Source organism: Clarias gariepinus, chromosome 6 (assembly GCF_024256425.1).
Source record: "Clarias gariepinus isolate MV-2021 ecotype Netherlands chromosome 6, CGAR_prim_01v2, whole genome shotgun sequence".
Taxonomy (NCBI): domain Eukaryota; kingdom Metazoa; phylum Chordata; class Actinopteri; order Siluriformes; family Clariidae; genus Clarias; species Clarias gariepinus.
In genome coordinates, this window is record NC_071105.1 from 33,596,777 (window position 1) to 33,617,974 (window position 21,198).

Sequence of the window (21,198 nt, forward strand, 5' to 3'; positions counted from 1 at the left end):
ATGTTTATACATGATGATCTGAGACTAGCAACTTAAATAGACTGTCCTGCAATCATGTAAATTGCTCAAAGGCGAGCCATTTTGCTCCCATCAATCTGAAATGGAGTACAAGTAATAAAATCAGTAAAAAAAAAATGTAAGAACTTAAATACACTTTATAGTTAGTACTGTGTGGAAATTTGTTGCTTCAAAAGTACACACATATTTGTGTCTATAACAGATATTTAGTCTATAACAGAAACTTTGAATAAAGTAGCCTGTGCTCATGATTATACAAGTTCCTCTACTAATTCTATTATCATTATTTTCCCAAAAGAGCGCTTTTTAAGACTTAAGATCAACCAATCACAGTCCTTGAATTGCTGCTTCATCCCTAAGGTTAGGGTTAGGGTTGGGGTCAACCACACCTCCTCACTAAAGATAAAGGTTTTTATACTTTTCTTACTCAGAGTAGCTCTGAGAAGTTTCTTACTGTAAAACACTTTTTAGTCCAAGACTCCCATTATTTGTTTAAAAGAACTTGAGTTATCCAAAAATGTCCAATCCTTGTATACAAGTCATGTAAATTAACTCAGCATTAAGGACACAATGAACTAGAATAAACAGATATCTTTAATACACAATGTCTTGTACAATACATTGATTGCTGGAAAATGTACAAAGCAGTCTTTAAATTATCTCTCAATGTTATTAATAAACTGTTAAAGCAAAAACTACTTCCTTTTTTTTTTTTTTTTTTAAACAAACAGATTTAGAAAAAGAGAAGTCACAATTTGCCGTAACTTAAATACGGCACATGCTCAGTATGCGACGAATAGAAAAGGAGATTGGTTCATTTATTCAAAAGTTGAACTTAGGGGTCAAGCACGAAAAGTAGGGGAAAAAAAATAGTTAATCCAAAATAAATAAAGGAGAAATTCAGACTCTGTACAAAACTCCCAAGACATTTTTAAAATCTTGGAAAATGTAGCTTGAAATACTGTTATAAATACATTAATCAGGATTTGTTTTTTGCCTGCTCATGAAGGATGTCAGTTCTACTGTGGTGTTGGCCTCAAATGGCAAGGAATCCCCCTTTTTTCCAGGTAATGCTACAATCAGCATTAAATGATGACAGGACCCACATTCCTTTCCAAAACCTTCATCCCAGACATTTCATTTGTGCTCTTGGATATTAGATACTGTTTTTTCTTTTCTTTCTCAGGCTCACATTTGGACCCTGAAACACTTTTAAACAAGATGCCATCTAGACAAAAAAGGCCATGTGGGGACACACTTATGAAGGGTTTACTAATTAAAAGCAAGTGACATCAGCAGAGAAAACACTCAACTAAATCTAATTAAGTTATTCAATAACCAGGGTTATAGGTGACCGTGGTTCCCAGCATTAGCAGTCACCTTGTGTAAGCTGATTTAACTCACTAGTTAATCACTAAGGCGGTGTGCCATGACTGTGTTTGTAAGCACACACCCGAAGAACACACCCTGAGTGAATGATGGGTAATTGGCCAATACACCATGATCTGGATAATTACCTAGTGAGTTGAATGAAGTGTTTCCCCTGTTTTAATATGCCTGAATCAGTGTGTCGATAATTCCCATATCCGAATTTTACAAAAATAAGAACTAAACTGGCTAAAACAAGTTTGATGTCTGAGTCGTGTTTTGCACAAAAGTAAAAAAAAAAAAAAAAGGAAAAAAAAAGGCAGTGTGTTACACCCTGTACACATTACACATTATCATACACTTCCACCTCCAGGTCACTCGAGTGGTACCTCGGCATACAAGTGCACTGCCTTACAAATTTTTTAGACACAACTGAAATTAGGCAAGAAATTTGCATCAACATACAAAGCATTTTCAGAAGAATAAGATAATGGAGCCACTTTCAGTTTTATTAAAAAAGCAGCCCGTTAAGTGAGTTTTAAATGTCTATTTCATATTTTACTTCATGTCTCTTCTGAACACAAAATACTTATAGCAAAAATATTATTCTAATGTTGGAAATTGGTAATATTTTTGGGTTGCTGGAACGGATTATCTGCATTTACATTATTTCCTATGCAATACTCGCCTCTGGAAACTAAATCCGTATGCCGAGGTACCACTGTACATCTTAGTTTTTGCCTGATTTGAATCTTGAACTTGATTCTGTTTCTTAAAATGCAAACAAATGCATCATTTAAACATATTTATCTATAGTCTACTGACCAGCACAGATACTAAAATGAGCCCAAATTGATATCTATTACAGTACTGTGCAAAAATTTTAGACACAAAAATTTTTGTTTTTGGTACAAACTTTTCTATGGATTTTTAAAATTATTTAGGACATTAACATTGCTTTAGTACAAAAACATTATTATTTTAACACAAATTTAAATGTTAGATAAAAATACTTGTATACCAGAAAAAAAGTAGCATGCACTGTTCAGAAAGAAAAGGAAGCTGGGTTTGGCAGGCAAAAAAATAAACAGATGCAACAGTCAATGCCCCCAGAAATTTTGAAGATTCTGTAGGGTGCTCAGTAAATCTTAGTAGCTAATTTCTTAAACAAACAAACAAACAAAAAAAGCATAAATTGTACCTGAGACTAAAGGGTCCTCAAATCGACATCATGCCAAATACAGACTCTGTTTTATAAATGACTGTTTTCTGGGATTTACAGTATTTCTTTTAAAGCTATACATGTTCTACATGATTTATTTGCATGTGCCTAAAACTTTTGACCAGTACTGTATATCTAATATAGAACATTTAATGGTGTTTTTCTTTGAATGAATTTGAATTAAAAACACCCCTCTCCTATTATCACTATTTGTATTTTGTTGGGTCTACAGGATCTTGGTCACACCTCTACATTACAGTCTGGGTGTAGTGTTTAAGTGATATTTACAAAAATGTCACTCTTACTTCTTAGACACACAAAAAAAAAAACCCAAACCAGGTGCAAAACTATTCTTTAAACATGAAACATGTTTTGGATAATTAAATAGATTTTGATTAAGTGAAAAGTTGTGTAAAATTTGATTCCCCCACACCTCCTAAACTAGCTCACAGTTGTTTGCTACCTCTATGGGTCCTTGTGCCTGGCACTATGATGGTTCTATAAGCCCAGGACGGCAAAACAGACTTAGATAATGAAATGTGTTGTGAGACACAATAATGGCACTTTAAAATGTTGACATCCATGGTCCAAGGTGCTGATCTACAACTTCTACTTAATGAGAAATGTTTGGCTTTTAGTCAGTGCTCATGTCTGGTTTAGATGGGCAAAGCTGGTCAGTAATACAAACAGGAAACACAGGCTGATTCACATTAATGATCATAAAACCAGCAGGAAAAAAAATTTAACCAGTCCTGTCTGGAAGCATCTTCTGGTCTCTCTGATATCATCAACACCACAGATTTGTGTGAACCCTGTAGACATCCAGAGACCCGTTTGCTCTTGATTTAAAGAAGACTATTAAAGTTCTTGAAGCACCAGAATTATAAATCACTGATGATTCCTGGCTGAAAGAGGAAGCAATAGAAATATGGGGGGAAAAGAGCAGAAGACAGGAGGCACTAAAATTTCTGACAGTCTTTCTGACAATCTTTTGGACATTCTGTCTGACAGTTTTTTTGGCAAGGCTCCATAGTGACCGCAACACCAATCCCACTTCGCCCAGACGTCATCCTCGTGACCTCAGTCCAAGCGTCCGTTTCAGGATCGTAACACTCCACACTGTCCAAAAAGGTGTTCCCATCATATCCTCCTGTTAGAAAAAAAATTATATAAATGAGAAGCCAATTTAAACACTTTTCAAACAAGTAATCAAACATTACTCAGTCCTGGAATGACCTGATGCGAAGCAAACCACCTCAAAGTGCATAATTTTCTTACAAAAGCTTGATTAAATGTGTTATATTCCACATATATCACAGCAATTTGACAATTTTAGGAAGGAATTTTTCTGGATCAAGCAAGCAAGACAGAAGGAAGTGCGCATTTATGTACAAGAGATGTTCAGGTTAAAACGGGACTTTTGATCGTACAGAATAACAGAAAACAGTTGGTGAGAGTAAAAACTAACTAAACTAAATACTAAAGCCCTCGTACGTATCTAAGCATGTATGTATCTATTAATCTATCACAGCTGTGGTGTTATTGGAACTTAATCCACACCTTCTGAGTTGACAGTTCAACAGTTCTGTGCCTTATCTTTCAGCTAATACTGTTCTTAAGATGGAAATAACCGTCATAACCAAGCTACTTAACTTTACAAAGGGGAAAAATGTTACTTATCACAACACAACGTTTTATAGTATATATATATATATATAATTATCAAATAATTAGGCCAGTTAGGCTGCACTGATCCAATGCTGCCTGAAATATAATTATTGCAGCCTAACTGCTATACATAAAAGTAATCTGTGTACAACGTTACACAACTTTACACACACACTCCTGCCAGATCCATGCTGACTCCCTTATCCGGCCAAACCTTATACACAGAGAAGCATCATAAGGGAATTCTTTCCTGCCCTGAACTCTAGCAACTTCTGGCTAAAACCAAACTCATAAATAACAGCTGAACTAGTGACAGCAGTGTCACCTCTCAGTCACCAGAGGGCATTCGCAATAAGCTTCATTTTTACATTTTTATGTTGAAAAACTGCTCTTTCAGGTTACACCCGAGCCCTTAGCATGATATGCCATTTAAGTCACTTGATTCTACTACTCGGTTAATTAGCAAGCCCTTCATGAGGTCTTTATGGTTAGTCAGAATCTTTTTAAACATCTGCAGCCTAACAGCAACCTTCTAAGAAAGCCTGTGAGTTAATAAGTAGTAATAGGTCTGGATTACTAAGAAGGAGCTGATGAAGGCTCTCCTGATTTAGTGATTAACAGCAGTTTCTGAGTAAACAAGGGTGGAGTTCAAGTCAGATTGGCTCATCCAACTTTGTAAATTCTTATCCAGCTGCATGAATTCAGAGGGGGTTGGAGTGCATCAGTTTTTTTTTTCTTTTACTTCCTATTCTAGGAGGAATTTGTTTCTGCAAAGCCATTAATACGAAAGCATGGAAACTCTCGTCTTAACATAAAACAGACCAGTGGCAGTTTTCCCAGAACGAGTTTGATAGTTAGCATGCAGCCCTGTATATAATGGCACTTTAAGCTAAATCAATTAAATGAATTAAATCCAGATGCTGACGTTTGGTCGGCTAATATGTGGCATAATTTATTTCAGGGCCAAGTATGTTAGCAACTGGTTGAATATTATGATATTAGCAGAAACAATAAGAGGGGGAAAAGTGTCTTTGACCAAGGAAAATCAATTTGGTCTGCAAAACCAGGACATGGGGATAGATTGTTAGAGTCGATGAGGTCTTCAACCAATCAGCTAATAATAAAGTTGGCAATATTGGAGCTGGATATTTCCCCATACCGAGTGCGTAGATGCGTCCTTGGTGGGTGGTGACTCCCAGTGCGCTGCGCCGGTGTTTCATTGAGGGGATGAAGGTCCAGATGTCCGTCTCAACGTCGTAGCGCTCCACCGTGTTCAGCTGATTTGTGCCGTCATACCCTCCCATTACATAGATATGGTTATTTAACGCACACACACCTGAAGAAACCAAATACAGTGAATGATGCAACAAAACTGAGTATTATCCAGTGACTATGCAAAAAATTTTTGTTAATGACTGAACTAGAAGGAAGCAAAAACTGCTGGTCTAACAAGGAGTTCAAGAAGGACTCACCTGCTCCACTGCGGACAGTGTTCATGGGTGCCGTGCTCCTCCATTCGTCTTTCTCAGGGTTGTAACATTCCACTGAGCTGAGCCGATGCGTTCCGTCGAACCCACCCACCGCATAGAGGAGGCGGTTAATGACTGCCACACCCACCCCTATTCTCCGGGTCAGCATGGGGGCCACCAGTTGCCATGAGTCTCTTTCTGGGTCGTATCTGCATAGAACACACACAATTAGTGGCCTTTCAACAAATACAAACATACAAGCACAAACACACAAAAATACAAGCTTAACATATAGATCCCAGCATAAGTTTTTACCCCCACCTCGAACTTTTTCAATTTTCCACAGGAAGTAATGCTACAACTTGCGCTTTTCCACACATGCACTTAAAAAATATTTAATTACGAACATTCCACAACTCAAAATTTAAAGCCATATATAAAATGGAAAGAATATGGCAAATCCACACCCTATCCAGTGCCTTGTGTACTGTGTTCCCTGAAATAGGAAAACCATACACAGGAAATAAACTATAGATAAAGAAAAGATTATCAATTTATGACTTGAGTATCAAATCCACAAAACGGAGTAGGTGGAGATCTATCACTCGGTGACAGGTTGATTATTTCAATGCTTTGTGCTGGTGTTCTGATGACATATGTTCAGCTAATTTCAATGTGCATCACTACGATTCTCAAAAAAACTTTTTTTTTTTTTTTTTTTTTTTTACAGTAATTGCTTTTACATTCTATTACATCATAGGATATTGGGAAACTATACTTTTAAAGATTTAAGGGTCTACATTGCAGGAACAGACAGTTTCTTGAATAGTACAGCAAGGCTTAATAACTAGTTTCCCTTCCTTATTCTTTTAAATTGGCTTTGATTCATTATTAGAAGCCTGACACTCATGGGCCTGGACTTGAAATGCTCACTTCCTCCCCAGTTGTCTATGGATGAATCACAGTGAATAAGGCATGCTGAGACCGAAAGCTAAATGCCTTACAGTCAGAGAGAGAGAGAGAGAACAAGAAAGAAAAGTAATTTAAGAAAATATAATCAAAATATTGTGTTGATGTATGAATCTTTTAATTATGGTTTAAATAGGGATTAAGCATGTCAAAATATACACCTCTTTATCGGTTACATCTACCGAGTCAAATTGAAGTTATGTGTTTGCCGATCTTTGCTTTGTTTGTTCATCTTCTTCAGCATGTCTATAGACTAGTGCTGATAGAAAAGCACATATGGCAGCATTGGTGGAGAGAATATCCAAGCACGCAGAAAGTAGATGGGTAAGTTCACCAAATAACAGTAAGTCAAGAGAAAAGAAAAAAATCTAATGTGACTGTACAATAATAATAATAATAACAAAAAACACCTTCATATTCATCACCTGAACTAGTCCTTCCCCTGTGTCTCTTTAAATTGCTGACTAGTTTGCGGCTTGTAATTTAATAAGTTACGATTCATGAATAAAGTGAAAGTACTGCTGAAGCTAAATCAAAAGTGTGGGTTTCACATCCCACATCCTTCTGGTGTCCGCGAGTCAACTCACGGAAGGCTACTGGACCAGACAACATCTCAGTGAGTTATCCGATGTTGTGATGTTTTTTTAATGACATTGAGAACGTCTCTCTAAGCAACGCTGTTGTACCCACATACTTTAACGCCACCATCATCATCATCATCCCTGTACCGTAGAAGTCTCCTGTGTCATGCCTTAATACCTTCCGTCCTGTCACTCTCTCACACACTATTATGGAGGGAGCCTCGACATGAGGCACATCCAGACTCTTCTGCCCCCTCATTCAGACCCCCTGCAGTTCTAAACTCTCAATGGCCACCGCCACCACCCTCCATCTGGCACTCACACACTTGGACAAGGAGGACACGTACATCATGCTGTTCATGAGCCATCATTTCAGCATTAAGCACAACATTTTCTCAACACCTGATTGAAAAACTGAGCTTACTGGACCTAAATACCTTCCTCTCCACCTGAAGCCTTTCTCAATAGGAGACGTCGGTCAATCTGGATTGGGAAGAGCATCTCCAGCACCACACCAAGCACTGGGTCACCACAAGGCTGTGTGCTTTATCCACTGCTGTTCCCTCCACTGACTCAAAACTGTGCAGCAATGCACGACTTGAAGTACATTATCATAGCACGTCACACCACATGGGTCTCATCAAAAAGGTGGCTGTTGACAGAAGAGCACAGAAGACCCACTGTCTGCTGAACGTCAATGACTAGTCTGTTTAAATCGTCAATTACACCTTGGTGTTCACCTAGTGAAGAACCTTTACTGGTCCATTAACACCAGACCCAACACCAAGAAAGCCCAGAAGCATCTTTATTTTATAAGGAGCCAGAGCCTCCTAAACAGCTGTATCACTGCTTGGTTTTGGAACTGCACCATCTCCAACCACAAGACCTTTTAACGAATAGTGAGGACAGCTGAGAAGATCATTAGAGTCTCTCCTCCCTCCATCACAGATATTTTGCACCACACGTTGCATCCGCAAAGCCACCAGCATTGTGGATGATCTCATAGACAACCCTATCACAAATTCTTCATAATTCTGCCATCTGGAAAAAGATACCAAAGCGTTCGGGTCCACACAACCATATCTAGGGACTAGACTTACACCCACACACGTACGTAAAACAATCCCTGAACATTTTGTCTCTGAACTATTGCTGAAAATGCTGTAAACAAATACTGTAGTGTAGAGAAAGCCTGCACCATTGCAACAAAAAGGCAATTGTGCCTACAGTTCTCCTCATTTGGTATGATTATTATATTGCAACATTTTCTTTCATTTTATTTACTTTTGAATGGTGTACTGGTCGGCACTGTGCTTATTGTTTTGTATCGTCTTGTACAAATTGCACATTTGAACACATGCACTTTATGTAGTCCTGAGTTGTTCATTTTAGTTATGTAGTCTTGTCTAGTTCTGTGTTGTTTTATGTAGCACTTTAGTCCTAGGGGAGCGTTGCCTTATTTCACTGCATATGTTGCTTTATTTCACTGTGCACTATAAGAGCTGCATATGCTTGAAACGACAAAAAACTCACTTGACTTGACATGACTTTTCTCCTCTGTGAACCGCCTACTCTGACGGCTGCTTTGGCTGAAAAAGCAGAAAATCTAGTTTGTTCAAATGTCTCCTATATTCCCACGTGGCCAACGCTAGGGATAACCCACTGATGGCACCACTGAAAGTGTAGCGGGCAAAGCAGCACTTTATTCCTGACTGCTGGATCGAGAAACCTACAAATCCTGTATTTTAGACGTTTAGATGGGTCACCAGTATGCACAAAAATCTTGAGTGGGAAAAAAAATAAATAAATTCAGCCAAAACAATCTTAGCTGTATTTAACTTTTAAAATGAACAGAAACATTTTGAAAACCTCAATGATTTTGGTAAACTTGTTTAAAAAGAAGCACACAAAAAAAAAAAAATCTAAAGATGGTTATCAGTGAAAATTCAGACGGCTATCCCTTTAACCACTGTCCTCACCTCTCTACGCTGTTATGATGGATGCATCCATGTGAGCCCCCGACCGCGTAGATCATACCATCAATGACCCCAACACCAATTCGGTTCCGGGGGACGCTCATTGGGGCGCACGGAAGCCAGCAGTTGTTCATGGGGTTGTAGCAGTCAAGTGTGTTGGAGTCCATGTTGCCATCAGGGGCGTTGTTCCTCCCTCCAACAGCATAGAAAAGCCCGCTGATCACGCACGCTGCCAGGCCACTCCGAGGCACCTGCAGATCTGCCAGGCGCAGCCAGGCACCAGTGCCCGGGTTAAACGCCTCGAGGTAGCAGAGCGACTGCCGGAAATAGCCTCCAGCTGTGTAGATGAGCTGCGGTACCTTAGGTGTGCGGCACGCTGCTGCCTTGGTGGGCTTGTGCAGCGTCAGGTCCTGAAAGATCTGTGCTAGGTAGTCCTTGCTCTGCGCGTCCCATTCAAAGTGCTCGAGCTGGCGCTGCAGGAAGCGTGGCGGAAGGGAGTGGCATCTCACGGCCTGTAGCAGCGCCTGAACATAGGGTCTCCGCTCGTCACGCTCATACTGCACCCATGCCACGCATGCATGGTATACCTCGGACTCGCAGCGTACGTTCAGCTCATCGCGGCTGATGAGGGTTACTAGCTGGCATGGAGACAGATTAAAGAACTCCTCCTGCGTCGCCACCTTGTGGAGTGGAGGAAAAGAAATGTGAATGAGTACAGCGTTTATAATGTCTGAGGCTAAGTGAGGATTGACATCCGACTTATTTCCTTAATATTTTCATCTAGAGCTGGACATTTTTTCATATAAAAATAAAGATTGTGATATGGACATGGGCAATTATTTATTCAGAAAAGCTAAAATTTACGACACATAATATATACATAGTCAGGTCTTTATGCAGAGTTTGTCAATAATTAAAGTAAGTTTTTTTTAAATCATTTTGCGTTAATAAATAAATCTTGGCTAACATTCCCTTAATCAGATTTGATTAATATTTAATCACAAATAAATCTTATATTTTTAATCAAATCTAATGTGTGGGTAAACAGTCACACAGATTGTAAGGTGTCAAATATTGCTAAGAAGACTTAGCATCAAGAGACTAAAAAACTAAAATGACTTCTACCACAAAAATCTTGGCGGATGAAAGTGGAAAGTTTTTTCCAGCTATTTTTAAACCTTTTTAATGAACTACAGTACTGTGTCTTAGACACTCTGTGTGTGTTTTTTTATAGTACAAACTTAAACATGTTTATTTTATAACTTCATTATTAAGTCAGTATTAAAAAGCATTTCTGATTTCCACACATTAGTATTTCTACTAGTATATAAAAAAAAAAATCTGAAAAAAAAAAGCTTCTGGGTTTTGCTGCATGAAAAAAGGAGCAGGTGGGACAAAGTCCTCAGAAGGACTTTGACTGGTTCTGGAGGATGTTCAGTAAAAATTAGCAGCTAATTTCCTTATAAAACCTGTTATTGTTTTAAGATAAGCCTTATTACACCAATTATTGACTTTAATTGTTTTAATTATTGGTTTAATTGATTACTGTTTATTGCATTTTATAGTATTATTTTCTTAATTTTGAAAGCAGAAACTTTTTTTTAATTATTATTATTATTATTATTATTAACAACCACATCCTTACTCTAAGCAGTCATTTGCGTGTGCATAAGAAATTCGCAAAGGACTCTTTCAATGAAAACTTTGTAAATGTTTACCTATAAGACAAGAATATTATATTAATATTCTTAAAATGTATTTATTATTTTCATATAATACATTTTAAAAAATCTTACATAAAAACATGCTAATTATCTTTATCTAAATTCTTGACATCCAGACCAATCCTTATGATAATTTAACAATAATCATACACGCGCATACAGTATACTGATCCTGTCTGTTCATGAATTTCAGACTCTTATCTATGTATACTCTGAAACATTCATGTGAATACAACATCGGCTTCAAAAGAGATTACATATTGGATCACTGCTATGGTTTAGGTTGAGAGAAGAGGAACTAATATGATCCCTCTCCACTGTAGTGACGTTCCTTCTTCTCATGAAAGAATAATTGCATTATTGACTGACAGGTCATTTATTCAACTACAGTAATCCTTTTGTTAGTGCTTTACTTATCCTAAGCTGTAGCTGTGCTTCAGGTGATTTAAAGGAAATGAAGTTGTTGGTCACAACTTTTTCAAGTGGGTAGTTTTACAGTGACATGCACAATGTAGCAGTACAGGTATGACTATATAGGCTACACGTCCATGTTCATGTAATCTCACCACATTTATGGCTTTTCTAAAAGTCTTTCTTAGATCTGGAATAAAGTAACTTTTTTTTATATTATTCATATTAATAAAAAAATTCCATATTTACTAGTCAGCTGGTTTTCACTTGCCAAAACATAACTCTTAAACATATGAAATGTCGTTGTAATCACTGATCTAGAGGCTTTCTTTTTAGATAAGTTAATTTCACATGTATAGAAAAAGTCTATAGGGTGATTAGCTTGTTGACTAGAACAGTCAGAGACTAAGCTGTCAGTAGGATTTTTGTCATGGGAAAGTCTATACAGGCTTTGTGCTTTTGGTGTAACGTGAGCAACATTTTCACCCCATCGAGTTTTCTCCCATAAATATTAGCTACCGATAGTCATAATACCTAGCTGACTACTGTATACAATTTAGCAACTCACTACTCCTCAATCATATGACTGTCAGCTGCTGAATGATCAGTATCACATGAGAGGCTGACCTGACTGAAGTTCATGTAGATGTACTCGCGGGCTTTCTGGTGCAGCTCGTTGCAGCCGATCTGTTCAGCGAAGTTAGCGATGCCGATGGCGTTGCTTGGGTCCAGCTGCTGCACCAGGAAATCGCAGCAGGCCTTCACCACGCTGTCGATCTGATACATCACGGCTCCGTTCATCACGTGGATGACGCACTTTTCTCCGACAGAGATACTTGCCGTGTAGGCAAACTCTATCAGGCGGCCCATGACCTGTCGATTTAAATGACACATCGTTGGCTGGTTAGCACTGTAACATCTTTTATATGTTAATTTGCTAATTCTAGCTCCGACAACACCACTGCAATCCTATTAAACCAATGTGCCATAAATGAGAACTAACTGGTAGATGAGAACTGGCAGAAGATCAATTTAGGGAGAAAACCGGGTTTGTGACTGATAGTCATGGTAATGTTATTCGGAGATTGAATGAAAAAAATGAACAAAGAAAGTGCTACCAGTTTTAATTGGACATCACTGGCTTGCAATGAGGCACAAAGGGAAAAAAACATGCTTAGAGAGACCTGGAGACAGACAGACAGATGATAAGAAATACTTTAGCTTTTCCCAGTTCAACAAACGGGTTCCAGTAGTCACAAGCAATTTGTATGTATATACATCTGGACACGTGCTATAGGAAGTGTTACCATATAAGGAATCAGGAAGCACAATGAGGGGGTTGCTTTATGGTCGCAGAAGCATGGGAAAGTTTACATCATATTACAAACCTTACAATAACTCTTGAGGAAATAAGCAACATTACCAATAGTCTATATTTATCTAATCTTAGAGGAACTTGTTTGTCCACAACATTGCACAAAATGACCTTGCACAAAGATCTTATAAAGTCTTTGTATCGCTGTGTTTAAACTTTTTTTACCTGCCAAAATGCGCATTCAAAGCCAGTCACAGACACATTTTAGGAAGAAAACACATGTAACGATGTTAGGTTATTTAAAACAACACTTTGTCTACTTAATAACTGCTTCTAAGTCATTCCGAATTGCCTCCATGTTGTGTTATTTACGCCTTAACATCGAGGCTAAATTACAAATCCCTCTATAGCCCCTAATCAAGGAAAGGTGTGTTAAACAAGTGAACGAACACCATATAAAGCACATTAGTTTTCATTTAAAGCTGTTTGCAATCGAACCCTTGGAAACTGGACGTTAATCGAGCTGATATTTTAAAGCAGAATAAGTGGAAATATAAGGGAAATCATATTTTACAGGATTTTACAGGACTGTCCATCACCTCCTTAGTTTATTCTCCTCATCTTTTGGCCACATGGTAAGAACTTAAAAGGGGTCAAAGTAGTTTTAAGTACACTGATTGCCATCAGCTCTGCTGGTTGCAGAGAGTTAGTTCCACCAGTTGCAGAAGGAAATGTGTTGGCGGAGCAAAAGAACTGGTTAACTAAGCAAACAAATCATAATCTGTTGATAATAAATGGTGTTTATGAAACTATTGTATAAAAGCAATATCACACTCGAGGTTGTGCCATCGTGCCTACAACTGCATCACAGCCGTGCTGATAAGTAGCACAACATGAACTCTCTTGACCCCTGTTTCGTGCGATATTGCTTAATTCTATAGCTTTTTTGATAACTCGTCCATATCAGATTGTACTATAAAAAATACCTCCCCCCCCCAAAAAAAAATACTGCAAAGTCAACAGCTTTAGTAACACCTTTTTGTAACTTTTAGACACAGCTCAAAGTTGCTCTGACACAAAGAGATTAGATCTAATCTTTTAAAAAAAGCACAGCTGGTGGTTAGACATCACATGCCATGACGATGACATTACATTACATACATGAAATGAAGTAGTATTTCCTGATATTTAGTGTGTAAAAATAATCTGTCTGGTCATCCTGGATTAACAGGTTGTACAAAAGTTTATTATGCTAATCTCAGTCCTGCTCAATCTGTCCAGGTCAATCAATCTAGTAAAACTCCCAAGAGAATCCCAGGCAAGTAAGGTTTGGCTAAATGAAAAGACACCAGGTGAACATGAATTAGTATGCGCAGCTTGCCAGTAAACCCAGTAAAGAAAATTAATGGCAGAATTAAAATTAAAAATTACATTTTGCCAAGTGCCAAATATAGGGTGTTCACTGCTAGTTATGTCTAGGCAGATACAGGAAAAAAAGAACGACTAATGGATTACACAAACCAAATAATCCAAATACAGGACATAAAAAATACGAGCTACAATTAACATCTGATACAAATGAGAAGTCAATTGTCAAGATTTGTGCTTCAGAATCCAAAAGTGGCAGGTTGGTGGTGATTTCATAAAAACTCACTTCTGAGACATGTAGTGGAAAACAATAGATTAGAAGAAAGTAGCAAGATTGTTGAACTGTAATCAAATTGTAACTTTTCTACTCAGTCAGTAAAGGCAGTACAACGCTAGTGTAGCATCTAACATGTAACTCAAACAAACGTATTTACACCCATTTGTGGGTTATATTACTTGACTAGAACTAATTGGCTTTTAGATATATAATATAGCTGGTATATAGCTACTATAAATTCTTTTCTGAATTTAAAAAAGCAAAACAACGTATGTGAATTGTGTATCTGCAGATTATATCATCTTGTTCCATCAAGAAATATTCAATGTTTTATTTCCTTTTGTTCCAAACCATCAGGGTGGCTTCTTTCAGGACTGGTTGAGTTTTTCTGTTTTGCACAGCAGTAGTTTTTACAGGCATCTCACGTGGTGATACAGTAAGGAGTTTGACCACTATTCAATTAATTCTCATCAGTTTACACACCAATACAGCGACTGAAAAAGTAAAGGGATTTATTGGAGAGAAATATTTACTGCAAGGTTTCGGCTGAACACAAGGACAAAAATATTTTTAGGGCCTGATGAGGAACTCAATGTCTCAGGGGTTTGAGAGGGGACCAAACATTTTATGAGGCGAAATGGAGAGTAAACAGTTTAGGGTCTTGAGAGGGGACCAAATATTTGAGGATAGGAAAGGGGACCAAACATTTATGAGGCAGAATGGGATCCAAACAGTTTAGGGTGTTGAGAGGTGACCAAACATTTGAGGGTCTTGATAAAGGACAAGATATTTTTGGGATTTAAGGGGGGGAACAAAAATTTCATGAAGCAGAGTAAACAGTTTAGGGTTTTTGAGAGGGGACCAAAAATGTAAGGGTCTTGAGAGGGGACCAAGGGTTAGGGTTTTTTAGAGGGCACCAAACATTTTAGGAGGCAGAGGCTTTACCAAGCATTTTCTGGGTTTAAAAGATAACCAAACATTAAATGAATTTAGAAGGGCACCAAACATTTTAAGGAAATGAGCGCAAACCAAACATGTTGGGGACCTGAAAGGTGAACAAGCATTGTAGAGGCCTAAGGTGAACAAAGAGAGCTTGTTTGGATATGGTGTAGCTCTAGGGCTATTCATTCGGTTTGTAGCATTTTAAGACTATGTGCTCATGAATCTGTATACAAATAACAAAAAAACAATCTAAACTATAAAGAAACTGACAAACCATAAATTATATTCCATGGCAACATTTCTAAAAAGGTGCTCATACATTTACTCACCTTTGGGTGGATCCCCTCGATGGGCACCACCTCCATGCCACACTCCTTCAGACCATTGGTAAACATGGCACGGAAGACAGGGGAGGAGGATGCCAGTACCACCTTATGTGCCACGAAGTCCACAGCCTCCAGGTCATTGTATTTTACCCGCAGTGTGACGTCACAGAGTTGGCGCTCAAGCCGCAGCTCATTCATGATGGTGAAGGCAGCGGCCGTGTGGCTCTCAAGCGTGTAGCTGAACACGCGATGGCCATTGCGTGTGGACGGGGTCACCTCGGCCTTGCACTCCGTCATCCCTGACGCCGCGTACATGCTCAGCGGCGCCCACGGCTCAGCGCCTTCATCCTCACTCGCCAGTGTGAGACCCGTGCAGAGCAACTGATGATTAGCGTTTACGAAGTCCTAGCCAAGTTATCTTTCTTTTAACAAAGGTGCAAGGAACATCAGGAAAATACTATTCCCTTTTAGTGCAATGGATTTCTCTACTTGGGCTAAAATGTCCACTTTACGGCGTGCTGTACGCACTATCAGGTACAAACATCAGTCTACAAACCACCTCCATGTCAACATGCAATTTATAATCCATTTTGAAGTTCCTGGAAACAAGGCCCGCCTTTATTAAAAAGACTGTGAAGCAGCTCACATCCTTCTGCTAAATATAAACATCATCCTGTTACATGAGACCCAATAGCGAGGAAAAATTACCTGGTAATGATCTCAGAAGGAAGGAATCTAAATTTGTGACTTAAGGTGTTGCAAACACAGTAATGGCCGCAATAGCAGAAACTTTGAAAGCTGGAGTAACAGGAATGTCAGTTCCAAGTAAATGGAGTTTAGCAGGCAAACAAGGGGCACATCTAAACTCTAGCTGCACTGGGACTACATCAACAAAGCTTTTCTGAAATGGCTTTTAAAACAAAGATTGTCAGATCAGAATGTGCCAACAACCCTTACTTCTAAAAGCTTGTTAAAAGCTCATTGCCTCGTAAAGATTTTCTCACTAGGGTAATAAAACCAGGCTGAGCCGATTTCAAATAAGTTTCTAAAAAGTGCACCACCACCCTCTTCAAGGTAAAACACAGCTGATCACTCTGGAACAGAATGGCTTAGAAAGGATGGTTGGGTTAATCCATCTTCATTAATTGCTTTCCCCGAATACCTAAAGAACAAAACAAAAGAAACAACAAAAAAATAAAAACAGAATCAGAAAAGAACTAAAAACTTCATCACATCAACAGGAACATTCCCAGCTTTCTTAAAAACCACTTCTTTCATCCACCTCCAGGATTCACATTAATATTACCAATGCCACACCTACCTGGATGAGTTTAAGTCAAATACTCATGCAAGTAAAGCTCCACTAATCTCGGTTAGGAACACACTGCCTGTTTACTCGCCGTGCGAGAGTGAAACTGAGACGGAGCTGCTATTTAGGACAGGTGACTTTAAGCAGTGCCTCGAGTCATGATGTCAGTGTGACTGCTGCGTTCCTTTGAGTCATATGACCTCTCAGCTGAATTGTGGCCTATTGAAAGAATTGGAGCGAGTCTCAAATCAACCGCTTGGTGAAAAAAATATATAAACATATAAACATATAAACCTGAGCTGTATGATTATTAATATATATATATATAATTGCTTTAAAAAACTGTAAACTATTAAAGGTGCTATTTAGTATTTCGAGATATTTATCTAACAGCACCTAATGGCAAAAAATTTTCACCCCACATAAAACTGACTGTGTGATATTACCTGTAATGAACTGCAGCCGTCTGAGATTAAATAACTGCAAAGTTCGATACTGCAACACTATATTTAATTGGATATATAAAACCAGTTGGTTGTTATTTGTGTATCAAGGCGAAGATTCAATATCTACTGGTGACATGGAGGGCTGGGCCCTAAAAACAGTAGTAATAATAAAAACAGTATTAATAATATTTCTCAGAATACACTTAATCTCCTTAAGTTAAATCCTTTTTTTTTTTTTCACAGCATGGTCAGAAACGTAACGGATGGGACTAAAACATGGTAGCAGTAGTGATGCAATAACATAAGGCAAGCTAGTCAGTTATTTATGTGCATTAATACAGGCTAAGGAAAATAAACAAATAACTGCTGAAGCACATTTAAAAATATAATGCAAGTCTAATTAGAGTTTTTGTTTTCCCTCTCGACGTGATGTGACATGACGTGTATTGTGCTAGCAGAAGTGTTACATAATGCGCTTCCACTGTGGTGTATTTTGCTCAGCTTTACCACATAATGTTTTCACATAATGTCAATGTGCCTAGTAAAACCTGTTCGGCTAGACTAAGAGTCAAGCGTGTACCGCAGCATGTGGTGGGATTTTGAAAGAGTAGATTGTGTGAGTAATGACAGCGTCAAGGCACTGCTGTGAAGTGTATCAAATCTAAACATGCACACCGAATGCTAGGTAAACATCAATAAAGCCTAGGTTATTTGGTCTCTTTCTGGTTGTTGGAACTCCTCGCTGTCCGTTAGCTACCAATAATAAATCAAATAACAGAAACTTGGAATTTGCTCATCATAAGTATATGGGTTAGTAATTTCTTCTGCCAATTACTCATTTCCGTCCTGTAGACGACACTAGCTGTGGAGAATGGAGACTGATGATTTGATTAAATTCAATTAATTTCTGTTTTTTCTCAAGCAGCTATATTTCTTATAGGTTTAAAAGTTTTCAAACAAATTGCAAATTTTTTTTGAGCTTCTGACGCACCTTCCAATTTTGTACCAACCGCCCATAATCCCAAAAAAAGAAGAAGAAGAAGAAAAAGAAAACGAGGAAGCAATACTCATGAAATACTCCATAAAAATTCATGGAAAATGACCAATGGAAGCAACTTGTATTTTCTGCAAAAGCTGTGATATATTTTTAAGGAAATCCTCCATTTTTAAACATTTATAACATTTGTAAGTTTACCTAAATGCTTTAAATATTTACTTCTTAATCAAAAAAACTGACCTATTGATTCAAAGTATTGCGCAAGTGATGAGGTCAACCAGCTTAATACGACATCACCAGCAATCAATTTGAGACACAGATGATTTCCTGTATAGGCTATCGTGAGAAGGTTAGATGCAAACGCAATGCAAAGCAGCTCTGCCTATTAAAGCAAACACTGGACTAATGAATTGAATTTTGCGAAACGTTTCATTTTCATTTGAGCTTGAGACTAAACTGAGTTTGTTTAGAACGCACATACTCCGAGAAAGCAAACTTACTCAGCGGAAATTAGTTCTGCTGACAACTTTGACCATTTAAAATATGCTGAAATAGTTTTTGCTTTAAACTATAAACTGAAACAATAGCCCCCCCAATTTCTAATGAAAAGGAGCCAAATATCTGTTTCCCACAACTTTCGCCGCATTAATCATTTAAGCACGCCGCGTCTCAGGATGCACTTGCACTGCTTGTCGTGTTGTTACCTGATATTGCGTGACTTTCGACTGGGTGCTTATTCTACCTCAACCTGTGGCAGGAGTAATACATCAAGGAACAGATTAGCGTATAATGTCATTCTTTCTGGAGCAAATTTTGACGAGATGGTCATATTGCAACTGGACCTTAACCTTATAACCCTTGTACTGAGTTGCTGGTGTATGTTTTACTTCATCAAAAGCAGAATACACAGTCAGCAAATGTGATCTTGTTGGGGGTTGGGGGGGGGTGGAAGTTGCAAATTAATGCTTTTGGCAAAATGCCTGCAGCAGTGACTCAACAGACACGAAGATGACTTAAATAAAGTGGGAGGAAGTAAGTAAAGAGAACGCTCTGTCCAATGAGTGAAACGAAATAAATAACAGCCAGTTGCAAACTTAAAGCCCATAATTGCTATGTGTATATAAAAAAATTACACATTTACTTGCTGCATATTAATAATTATGTGAACTCCGTGCTGAAACTACAAACAAAGTAACACAAGTTTGTTGCGTTAGAAACAAAATTAAAGTTAAATCAGCACAGGGTCTAAACAAGTTAAATATTAACTTATAGCACTAAACCTAGGATAAACAGTGACAGCTCACCACTAAAAAGTTGGATAAAAATAGTAAGTAGAAGTAAAGACATTTTTAACCCTAAGATTTTCATTAACTAAAGACGCATTGAAGCGGTGCAGTGTTAAATGCAGATTTAAAAAAAATTATATCGTGTAAAGAGAGCATTTTGTTAAAATGTGAGTTAATTTTTGCTCGTTAAAGTGTTTAGTCATTGGATCCTTATTAAAACCTTATTATCCTTATTACACAACATAAAGCAGAGTACCATGATTTATGTAATGTCAGAGCTACCCTCAGGGTGCCCACATCAAAAGAAGAATGTTACACTTGGAAACGGTTACTTTTATTTTGTTGATTAGAACCTGAGAGCATTACTTGATGGGAATATTTGTCCATCAAAATATGCTACCCCTAAATTCCCCAATAAAAATACGCTATTATAATGGAACAAAACATGCTGCACTTACTGTCCTAGTGCATTTATTCCATTCGCCTGGGGAATTTTTTCAAAAGGGTAGTGCGAATCTATTCATTCACGCTACAAAAACATCTTCTGAGAAGGAGGCATAATTTGGCAGAACAAGCAAACACATAAGGACAGAGTGATGTGATGACAGAACAGAGTTAAGATCCAAGAGGAAGACTTTCCGAGGGGGAATTAAAAAACAAACAAACAAACAAAAGAATAGAAAACACTGACACTGGAGACTCCTTCCATGAATGTGAAATAAGACCTCTCTGCGCGCGCACACACACACAAAGTAATATCGAATCATATTGTCAATCTTTTTATTCGTTCCTTATTAGATTTAAGTTAGGTAGAGCGTCCGCCTGTCTGAGCTGTTGCTATGGAAACAATAAAAAGCACATTTATATGAATCTAAACCCGTAAGATGAATCATAAGACACTCTAAACCAATAAGAAGCAAAAATTCAGTTACGTTAGAAAAACAGCAATAATCAATGCATCACCATGCATGCACAGCAACAAGAAGTGATGTGAACATCTAAGTGTAAAGAAGCAAACCACTGCAATCTGCGTGTAAATAATCTTATAGCATGATGCATTATTCTTGCTCCAAACTGCTGGCTGTTTCATGCTCTCCCCCAACAAATCCGGGTTCAAGAAAAACACACTGCAAAAAATAAATAAATAAACATCCAGCAGCTTTCTTCTTCTTCGTCTTCTTCTTCTTCTACAGTCAGGGTGAAAATCTCATCCCTCGCCAAGTACACCGATAGACGTGATAAAGAAAATGCATGCATAATAACAATACACAAACACACACACACCCACCCACGCAAAAGTGTTAGGGATAAGCTGTACTCACAAAGCCTCCTTTTCAAAGTGACATGGTTGAATTCTTGCATTGCTGTCCCAACTCCAACTGAGAACGACAGAAAGCGATAAAGTCACCATGACTAAGCATTGCTTTCCGAAGCGCCAAAATAAAAGCTGGGTTGCGTCCCAAATATTTGCCTCCTCCCTACACGGGCTCGCTTCTTTATCGCTCAATACGTTAAAACCCTCAACC

The 21,198-nt window shown here is 38.1% G+C and overlaps 1 protein-coding gene across 3 annotated transcripts; it reads right to left on the reverse strand.

Moving 5' to 3' along the window:
• Positions 1–594: 594 nt before the first annotated feature.
• keap1b (kelch-like ECH-associated protein 1b) lies at positions 595–21,096 on the reverse strand. Of its 3 annotated transcripts, XM_053498343.1 has the most exons (9): positions 20,995–21,032; positions 17,390–17,538; positions 16,956–17,162; positions 15,638–16,796; positions 12,034–12,279; positions 9,275–9,951; positions 5,749–5,954; positions 5,436–5,612; positions 595–3,758 (listed from the first exon to the last, which is right to left on the reverse strand). In XM_053498343.1, exons 4-9 carry the CDS (start codon positions 15,947–15,949, stop codon positions 3,568–3,570), a joined length of 1,809 nt encoding a protein of 602 aa, XP_053354318.1. In that variant the 5' UTR covers positions 15,950–16,796; positions 16,956–17,162; positions 17,390–17,538; positions 20,995–21,032; the 3' UTR covers positions 595–3,567. The 3 variants fall into 3 exon arrangements, with proteins under 3 accessions (XP_053354318.1, XP_053354319.1, XP_053354320.1); XM_053498344.1 differs by lacking the exons at positions 16,956–17,162; positions 17,390–17,538 and having other exon boundaries at positions 20,995–21,096; XM_053498345.1 differs by lacking the exons at positions 17,390–17,538; positions 20,995–21,032 and having other exon boundaries at positions 16,956–17,242.
• Positions 21,097–21,198: the final 102 nt, after the last annotated feature.